General features: G+C 46.9%; 1 protein-coding gene across 1 annotated transcript; it reads left to right on the top strand.

The window, feature by feature from the left end:
• The first annotated feature begins 1,712 nt into the window (after positions 1-1,712).
• Positions 1,713-9,472, top strand: IZUMO2 (IZUMO family member 2). Its single transcript, XM_052656131.1, has 7 exons — positions 1,713-1,944; positions 2,126-2,200; positions 5,744-5,830; positions 6,074-6,094; positions 7,436-7,516; positions 8,758-8,884; positions 9,430-9,472. Exons 1-7 carry the CDS (start codon positions 1,713-1,715, stop codon positions 9,470-9,472), a joined length of 666 nt encoding a protein of 221 aa, XP_052512091.1.
• Positions 9,473-9,691: the final 219 nt, after the last annotated feature.

Here is a 9,691-nt window from a genome sequence, read left to right as displayed (position 1 = left end):
TCCACTGCACCACCAGGAAGGTCCTCTCGCTGTGGTTTTGATTTACATTCTCCTAATGCTCAGTGATGTTGAGCATCTCTTCAAGTGCTTATTTGCCATTCTTATATCTTCTTTGGAGAACTATCTATTCAAATCCTTTGTCCATTTTTAATTGAAACTAACATTTAATTAATCTCTACATGTTATATTTTCTTGAAGAGATCTCTAGTCTTTCCTATTCTTTTGTTTTCCTCTATTTCTTTGCATTGATCACTGAGGAAGGCTTTATCTCTCCTTGCTGTTCTTTGGGACTCCGCATTCAGATGGGTATATCTTTCCTTTTCTCCTTTGCCTTTAGCACCTCTTCTTTTCTCAGCTATTTTAAGGCCTCCTCAGACAACCATTTTGCCTTTTTGCATTTCTTTTTCTTGGGGATGATCTTGGTCACTGCCTCCTGTACAATGTCACGAACCTCTGTTCATAGTTCTTCAGGCCCTCTGTCTATCATATGTAATCCCTTGAATCTATTTGTCACTTCCACTGTATAATCATAAGGGGTTTGATTTAGGTCATACCTGAATGGTCTAGTGGTTTTCCCTACTTTCTTCAATTTAAGTCAGAATTTTGCAATAAGGAGTTGGTGATCTGAGCCACAGTCAGCTCCCAGTCTTGTTTTTGCTGACTGTATAAAGCTTCTCCATCTTTGGCTGCAAAGAATAGAAGCCCTCTGATTTCAGTATTGACCATCTGGTAATGTCCATGTGTGGAGCTGTCTCTTGTGTTGTTGGAAGAGGGTGTTTGCTATGACCCTCTTAAAGTTTACAAAACTGTTAGCCTTTGCCCTACTTCATTTTGAAGAGAGAGACATACAGTGGATGTGAGTGTTAATAAGGTATATTCAAGTATTTATTGTACTGCTCCTGCAAATTTTCTCTAGGTTTGAAGATTAAAAAAAAAAAAAACCAGGACAAAAACAAAGTACATTTTCCTCTTCTGTGGAGTCACTGAATTTGTTAAATATTTATCAAGCACCTAGGGCGTGTCAGACATTAGACAAGAGCAGTGAACACAACCCTGACCTCGGGGCACTAGCATACCAGGAGCTCATCATATATCACAAGGTTTATTTGCTTCTCAGCACTTAATGCTGTGTCAGGATCTTATTTACTAATCTGTTTACGAGGTTTTACATTGCTTTTTCCGGCCGCACCTCTTTCCACCTCTGCTAGAAGGAACACCGTGAACAGGAACGGTGTCCATCTCCTTCAGTCTGTCTCCAGGGCCCAGTACATAGGGGGCTTTCCACTGACATTTCTTTAACTGTAAACTATGTGAGTAGAGACTATCTCGGTCTCCGAGCTCCATCAGGAGCCTAGAACTGGGCCGGGCACATAGTAGGTGTTCAATAAATATCTGTTGAATGAAAGAATGTAAGTGCTGAAGAGAGCAAGGATCTCCTGCTTTTCTCAGCCCTAGTTTCTGGAGGAGCACCTGGCACATTAGTAGGTGCTCAGTACACATAAGTTGAAAGAATGAATGTTAGATCCAAGAGCGCAGGGCAGACTTCTGGGTTTTGAAGAATGTCTCCTTAGCTCCCAGCTCCACGCCTGGCACACAGTAGGTGCTCAGCCAACCCGCCCCAGCGCGCACTCCCCTGGGCCTCCCTGACCCCGCCTCTGCCTGAGGGGCGGGGCGGACCGGGGTGCCCTCTGTGACGTCACAAAGGCCCCGCCATGCCTCTGGCCTGGGCGCTTCTGCTGCTCTTGGGCCTGAGCGCCCGCCGAGACTGGGGCTGCCTGCAGTGTGACCACTCGGTGCAGGAGGCCCTGAAGCAGCTGCGCCTCGCCCTCATCCCCAGCCGGTTCCAACAGGGGCAGCTGCAGGCCCGCGCTCAGGTCGTGCTGCGGGGCATGGAAGGGCCTTTCTTCCGGGACTACGCGCTAAACGCCTTTGTGGGCAGAGTGGGTGCGTGCTGGGGCGTGGAGAGGGCCCTGGACCTTGGAGAAAGGGACCAGTGGGCTAGCCCGAGGCTGGGCGGGGAGGCCACGCCCCCTGGAGGGGCGGGGCCAGTCCCGAAGGGAAATGGAGTCATCATCCCTTGGCTTTCCCAGGGACCCACGGGGATTTCCTCTCCTCTCGTCCCTAGGGATAGACCATCTGGACCTAGTGGCGTCCTTTGTCAAGAATCAAACAAGCAGCTTAATGGCTAGTTCTCTGAGAGGTAGGAACTAAGAGGGAAAACCTTTTCCCAGCTCCCTTGCCCCTCCTCCCTTTCCACCGGTCCACTAGGCCTTCTTTTCATATAAAAATAAAAGCAATCTCACTATAGCCTTTACTGTGTGTCTGACAGAGTTCTAGAAGCCTAGGGGACAGTTCATCAAGGTGGGCGTTGTTGTGACCTGCCCTTTACGGAGGGGAAGACAGGCTTAGAGCGGTTAGGCGACATGCCAGCCCCATTGTTTGTTTGTTTGTTTTGCAAATAAAGTTTTATTGGAACACTGCCACACCCATTTATGTATGTATTGTTTATGTTACTCCTGCTCACCAAGGCAGAGTTGAGTAGGGACAATGACCATATGACCCTTAACGCTGAAAATATTGACTGTCTGGACGGACCTTCACAAAAAAGCTTATAGCTGCAGGTCTTAACTCAGGCTGTAGGCTGGAATCCCCTGGGAAACTTTTAAAACAGTCTAGGAGCCCAGGCAGAAGCCCTGCCAATTAAATCAGAATATAGGGGCCGGGGCCTAAATATCAGTCATTTTTAAAGCTCTCACCTTTTTAAAAAATGATTTTTATGTTTAAAAAAAATTCTAATTAGAAAAGTTGCATGAATAATACAATAAGCACCTAAACACCATTCTTTTTTAATATTTTTATTTGGCTGTGTCAGGTCTTAGTTGCAGCATGTAGCATCTAGTTCCCCAACCAGGGGTCAAAACAGGGCCCCCTGCTTTGGGAGCACGAAGTCTTAGCCACTGGAAAGTGAAAGTAAAGTCACTCATTCGTGTCCACTCTGTGACCCCATGGACTGGAGCCTATCAGGCTCCTCCGTCCATGGGATTTTCCAGGCAAGATTACTGGAGTGTGTTGCCATTTCCTTCTCCAGAGGATCTTCCTGACCCAGGGATCAAACCTGGGTCTCCCACATTGTAGGCAGACACTTTACTGTCTGAGCCATCAGGGAAGTCACCATTCTTAACATTTCACTACATGCTAACCTATTGCCACATTTGGTCTGGGTGTGTGTGTTGTGTGTGTATAACCATTTCAGAGTTAGTGACACTTCACATCTAAATTCTTCAGCAGGCAATCTCCTAAAAACAAAGAAAGACATTCTCTCACATATTACAATTCCATACTATCATCTAATAATTAATCTTCATTCAAATGTTCCCAATTGTCTCAATCATGCCATTCATCACTAGTTTTCTTTCAATCCTGGATCTGTTCTGATTCAGCTGTCTTTTATGACAATGGCATTTTTGAAGAGCCTGGGTCAATGATTCTACCAACTCATATTATTGGAGGTTGGCTGCATAGGCATGGAGCACCCAAGAGGCTGATCTTAGTTATTCTGTCTCCGGCTCCCGCAGAGATCGACCTGCTACCTTGTGGCCCACAGCCACCATTAGCATAGACTACATGGTGTGGCCCAAGGCTCCCAAGTAAAGAAAGACACACTTGACAGGCAGGATATTCCAAAGGACTTAGAGGTTACCTCCCAGGAGGTAGGAAGTCAGATGAGAGCCAAAGCTTTTGTGGAATGTGCACATTTGGACAACTCAGTTCTTCTGAGTTAACCCTTTACTACACAATATGTCAAATGGGGACAAATGCCATGGAAAAAAGAATAAAGCAGGGACCAGGGGATAGGGAGTGCTGGGAATAGGGGCAGGGCTTGCAGGTAAAAACAGGGCAGCCAGGGGACTTCCCTGGTGGTCCAGTGGTTAAGACACCGCCCTTCCACTGCAGAGGGCATAGGTTCAATCCCTGGTCTGGGAACTAAGATCTCACATGCAGCATGGTGCAGCCAAAAATAAATAAACAAATACATAAAAGGGTGTTTTTTAAAAAAATAAGGCAGCCAAGAAGGATGTCACTGGAAGATTAGCATGTGAGAAAAGATATGGAGGAGAGGGGGAAGCAACTATGAAGGGGCAGAAGTCTAGGGTAGAAGGCTGAAGGCAGAAAGGATAACCACTGTAATACCTGAGATGGGTCAATGATTGGCATATTCACAGAACCTCGAGGAGGCCAGGGAGGCTGGAGTAGAGAGTAGAGAGAGCAAGGGAGAACTGTAGAAAATGAGATTCTAGAGGTAACGGGGTGGGCATGCATAGATTGGTACCCATTAATTGGTAGGGACTTATAATGGTAAGAACTTTTGACTTCTACTGTGGGTCACATAGAAGGATTCTGAGCAGAAGTGTGATGCTAGTGAACTGCCTGAGCTTTTAATGGGGTCCCTCTGTCTGCAGAGAATAGATTTAGCAGGGCAATGGGGAAGGCTGGGGGACCAGTGGGAAGGCTGTAGCAATCAATGGCCCAGGCAAGAGATGATGATGGCTGGCACCAGGATGGCAGCAGTGGAGGGGGTAAGAAATGTTGGATTTCTGGACCTCTCTTGAATATTCACAGACAGGGTTTGCTCACATGCATGTTGACAAATTGCATGTGAAATGTGAAAAAAAAAAGAGTCAAAGCATCAAGGATTTTGGCTTGGGTAACTAGAAACATGACGGCTCCCTCAGTGAAGATGAAGGTGGAAAAGACTTCGTCTTCATAGATGGAGTTGGAAGTGGGTTTGCAGGAGGATATCAAGGTTCAGTCTTAGACTCATTGAGTTTAAGATGCCTGTTAGACATTGGAGGTGGAGATCCTGAATGGGTAGTTAGATATATGCCCCTGGATATCAGTGAGTGGTCTAGGTTAGTGACACCAGCTCAGGAGGCCTCAGTGTATATAGAACGATGCTGTCCAATGGAGATATGTGAGGCACAAATAGTCACACAGATAATTTAAAAATTTCTGGTTGTCACATCTTTTAAAAAGGTAAACAGAAGCAGGTAAAATAAACTTTAATAGATTTTATTTCACCTAATACCTAAAATTTTACCGTTTGAACCTGAGAGCAACACAAAAACTATTGAGACATCGTACAGTTATTTTTTTCATACCGTGTCCTTGAAATCCAGCGTACATTTTATACTAACATCATCTCTCAATTCAGACAAGCCCATTTCAAGTGCTCAGCCCTCATGTGTGTCTAGTGACTGCCATATTGGACAGTACATGTCCAGGTAATATACGAAACTATTCAGCTGGATGAAATCGTAAAGGTGTGAGTGTAGACAGAAGAAAAGAGAAGAGCAGGTCAGGGAAAAGGAGCGGTGAGGTGCTCGAGTCCACCCTTCTATTACTTACCAGATGAGGAAACTGAGGCCAAGGGAGGATGGTTTAGCCTGGGTCCCTGCAGTGGGTCAGAAGGTAGATGTAGATTCTCCAGGCCATAGATTTGCCCAGTGGATCCAGAGGAATAGACAGTCTTGCTTAGAAAAGGAGTTTCCTCATCCCTACTCTCTTCTTTCAAATGTTTGTTTCGGCTGCATCTCAACTGAGGATAACCCTGCCCTTGGCAGTGAAACTTCAGAGTCCTAACTAATGGACTGGCAGGGAATTGCCATCACCTGTTCTCTTTGAAGCTGCAGGTGGGGTGTCTTGCTGAGTGCCTCCCACCAAATAAGGATCTTTCTTTCCTCAGATGAGCCTCTGCTGGATGAGCTGGTGACTCTTAGGGAGAGGGTAATCAAGGAACTCAAGAAAGTGTTAAGATCATATGAATTAAAAGGTGTGGCATCTCTCTCCACTAAGCCCCCTTCTCCCCTTCCTCATCATCACTTGGTTCCCTTCTCCCACCTTGTCTTCCAGACTCCTCTCTTACCTCCCCTATGACTCAGCCTTCTCTGCCTCTCCCCCAAATTCCCTTCTCTCCTTTTCCAATCTCGCTCCTTCCTCCCTCTCCTGGTCCTTTCCCATTAAATTCTTAAATTGCTGGCCCAGTCTAAGTCACCTCTGTTCTTTTCTCTTGCAGCCTGCGATCCCAAAATTTGCCGTAAGTCCTGGGTTTATTGTCTGTTCTTCCCTTTGCTACCTTCCTACCCTTTTGGGCTTCCCTTGTGGCTCAGCTGGTAAAGAATCCACCTGCAATGTGGGAGACCTGGGTTCAATCCCTAGGTTGGGAAGATCCCCTGGAGAAGGGAAAGGCTACCCACTCTAGTATTCTGGCCTGGAGAATTCCGTGGACTGTATAGTCCATTGGGTCACAAAGAGTCGGACACGACTGAGCAACTTTCACTTCACTTTACCCCCTTTTGACCTTGTCCCCCCCCAAATCAAGCCCTGCTATCATACCTACTCCATCTGGTGTTTCCTCCACCCCAAAGCTATGGCACCAAGGGATATCTAACTTTTGAGGGCTTATGAAAGTCATTGCAACCTGCAAAAAAGGATTTGTGGGGGAGATTTTAGGCTAGGTTAGGCTATGTTGTAGTGAAAAATAAACCCCCACATCTCAGTGGTTTAACGGAAAAAGGGTTTATTTCTCTTCTGCCAAAATTCCATTGAGAGTTGAACAGATATTCCAAGTAGCTCAAGGATGGAGGCTGCACCTATGTCATGGCTGCTAAGCTAGCTCCAGGACGGAGAGTGAATAGAGAATCCCGCAGGGCCTTTTATAACTAGGTCTGGGAGTGACATACATCCCTCTGCCCACTTCCATTGGCCAGAACTCAGTCACATGGGTGCAACCTACTGCAAAGGAGCTTGGGAAATGTAGTCTTCTTGTGTGTCAGGAAGCAGGGAAGACAGATGAGTGAGTAGGCAGCCAGTCTATGCCTCTGAGGACAGCAGAATGGGAATAGAGAAGAAAACACATTCTTTTGGTAGACATTTAATTTAAAATTAATTTAACATAATCACGTGTCTACCAACTGAATGTTAAGTTAACTACACAACTAAGTTCCACCCTTCAGTGCTGCTGCTAAGTCACTTCAGTCATGTCCGACTCTGTGCAACCCCATAGACGGCAGCCCACCAGGCTCCCCTATCCCTGGGAGTCTCCAGGCAAGAACACTGGAGTGGGTTGCCATTTCCTTCTCCAGTACATGAAAGTGAAAGGTGAAAGTGAAGTCGCTCAGTCGTGTCCGACTCTTAGCGACCCCATGGACTGCAGCCCACCAGGTTCCTCTGTCCATGGGATTTTCCAGGCAAGAGTACTGGAGTAATTATGTACAAATTATTTTTAATGTGACTCATCAGTGCATTGAGCAAAATGGGACCTCCAAATTCAGGAAGGCCAAAGGACTCCCTCTCTTCTTTCCCCTTCTGCCTTCCTGCCCTTTGCCAGTCCTCTGGTATCTCCCCTCATCCCACTTCTCCCTTTCCTCTTGCTCAGGCTTGCTGAAAGAAGAAGTCCTGGATTGTTTACATTGTCAGATGATCAGTCCCAAATGCATCAAAGAAAAGTACTGTTTCAGTAAGCTCCTGGAGTAGGGGAAGGCATGGGACAGGTGCATGAGAGCTGAAGTCAGCCACATCCCAGTGAATATGGCTTTTTAAAAAGATGTTTATTTATTTACTTGGCTGTACCAGGTCTTAGTTGCAGCATGTGGGATCTAATTCTCTGACCAGGGATGGAACACATGGCCCCCTGTATTGGGAGTGTGGGCAGAGTCTTAGCAACCCAACCATGAGAGAACTCCTGAATATGGCTTTTGAGGTCTCCCGCATACAACCTTGAACCTTTCCCTTGCCATTTGATTACTGTATGGCCCAGAAGTTGCTTCCAAATTCTGAAATTCACTTTCCTCCTACTAATTCGAAGACCCCTCTATAACTTTACAATGCTTCTAAGGCCAAAATGGCAGGTACTAGAAAAGCATTATATTTATAGCCAGTGCCATGCTTAGGGAGTGTGGCAGGATGTGCTGAATTCACTCATTCAGAGGCTTTAAAAATATGTATCTTTATAGTACAAAGCATAATACAGTGAACTGCTATAAATCCATCAAGATTGAATAGTCCTGTTTAACCTTTTCACATGCTGTTCCCACTCTCTCTCACTGTTCCTCTCTCTCTCTTACTTCAATAAAGTCTTAGAATTCCCCTCCTCAGAGAGAACTCCCCGATCACACACTAAAGGATCACTTCCCTGTGAGATGCGGGCCTCCCTGGTGGCTCAGATGGTAAAGAATCTGCCTGCAATGCAGGAGACCTGGTTTGATCCCTGGGTCAAGAAGATCCCCTGAAGAAGGGAATGGCAATCCACTCCAGTATTCTTGCCTGGAGAATTCCATGGACAGAGGAAACTGGCGGGCTACAGTCCATGGGGTTGCAAAGAGTCAGAACTGAGGCACTAACATTCTCACCAAGTCCTCTCCGCCACCCCCACTCCCCATCCAATGAGATGCATTTGGCACTGGGCTCTTCACTGTCAATGTGCTGTGTGCTATGTTGACTGCTCCATGAGAGCAAGGATGTTTGCCAAAGGAATTCCCAGCAGTATCCCAAAAGCCTCATATTCTGTGAGGAACGGATGAATGAAAAAGTCAGACCCAGGAAAGGGCAGGGACCAAGCAGGGAGAAGGGAGAGAGAGGCCTGACCCTGGCCAGGTTGTGGAGCGAGGAGGTGGGTGTGGGTGCATGCCCAAGGAAGGGTGATGACTTGGAGGTCGGGCTGTTTCCCCTCCCTCCCCACCACCCGCCCCTCTACCCCAGTCGACGGGCAGCCCCGCATGGACCTGCAGTATCATAAGAAAAATGAATTCCATTGGAATCCTGGCCTGACTGGCAGCATCATTTCCGTGTGTCTGGCTGTCTTGGCCTTCGGTGTCATTGTGGCTTCGTGAGTCATCCCTGCCCTCTCCTGAGGTCGCCAAATGCCCCCACTGGGCCCCTCAGGGAATGGCACTGCCCTGGATCAGTCACTGTGTCATTTGGGAATCTCCTCCGCAGTCACTTTATGCCTCTGTCTCTGTTTCCCTCTGTCTGTCCGCACCTCTCACTATCTCTTTTTTCTTTCTTTCATATCTCTGTCCATCTCTCTCTCTCCTCTCTGGGCCCAAGAGAGAGCAGGTGGGTGTGGCCCCATGCTCTCCCCCACCCTTGGGCCCCATTATGTCTTTCCTGAGTCCTCAATCCAGAGCCTCCTGTCTTTTCCCCTTCTTTCTGTTTCCACATTTCACACCCTCTCTCCCAGTCCCAACTTTTCTCTCCTCCCTCCTCATGTAACTGATTGGCTGAGAACCCTGGAAATCTGCCCAGAAACTCATGATGTCACTGGCTGAGCCAAATAAAGCCAATGATTGGAGGGAAAGTTTTGGGTGGTCGGTAGACCTGGTGGGGTCTGAAGTTCTTTTTCTAACTGGTGGGCTTTTTCTCTCCGACCAGGGCTATTACATACAGGCGAAACCGAAAACTCCTGCTTCAGTAGGGCACTGGTTTTGAGGTTTGTAAGGGGAAAGGAAAAGAAGTTTATTAAAGTCTGTGACAAATTCCTCAGTGTCTCCATCAGTATCTGGAGGACTCTGCCTCAGCTGGTGTAGCTCTGCACACCTGACTGAGTGCTTCTCAAGGGTTGGGACCATGTCTCACTCATCTGTCGATTCCAATTACCCTAATTCAAAGTAAAAGTTATTTAGACTTTCAAGAG

Source organism: Budorcas taxicolor, chromosome 18, assembly GCF_023091745.1.
Source record: "Budorcas taxicolor isolate Tak-1 chromosome 18, Takin1.1, whole genome shotgun sequence".
Taxonomy (NCBI): domain Eukaryota; kingdom Metazoa; phylum Chordata; class Mammalia; order Artiodactyla; family Bovidae; genus Budorcas; species Budorcas taxicolor.
The sequence above is the reverse complement of the archived record's forward strand: the minus strand, read 5'-3'. Positions and strand labels throughout refer to the sequence as shown.

What these genes read in the sequence shown, in the direction of transcription:
- IZUMO2 (XM_052656131.1), top strand. Translation starts at nt 1,713, where the DNA reads ATGCCTCTGGCCTGGGCGCTTCTGCTGCTCTTGGGCCTGAGCGCCCGC. An exon ending in AATGGCTAGTTCTCTGAGAG is followed by an intron (nt 2,201 to 5,743) that starts GTAGGAACTAAG and finishes TTCTTTCCTCAG; the next exon opens with ATGAGCCTCTGCTGGATGAG. An exon ending in CAAAGAAAAGTACTGTTTCA is followed by an intron (nt 7,517 to 8,757) that starts GTAAGCTCCTGG and finishes CCTCTACCCCAG; the next exon opens with TCGACGGGCAGCCCCGCATG.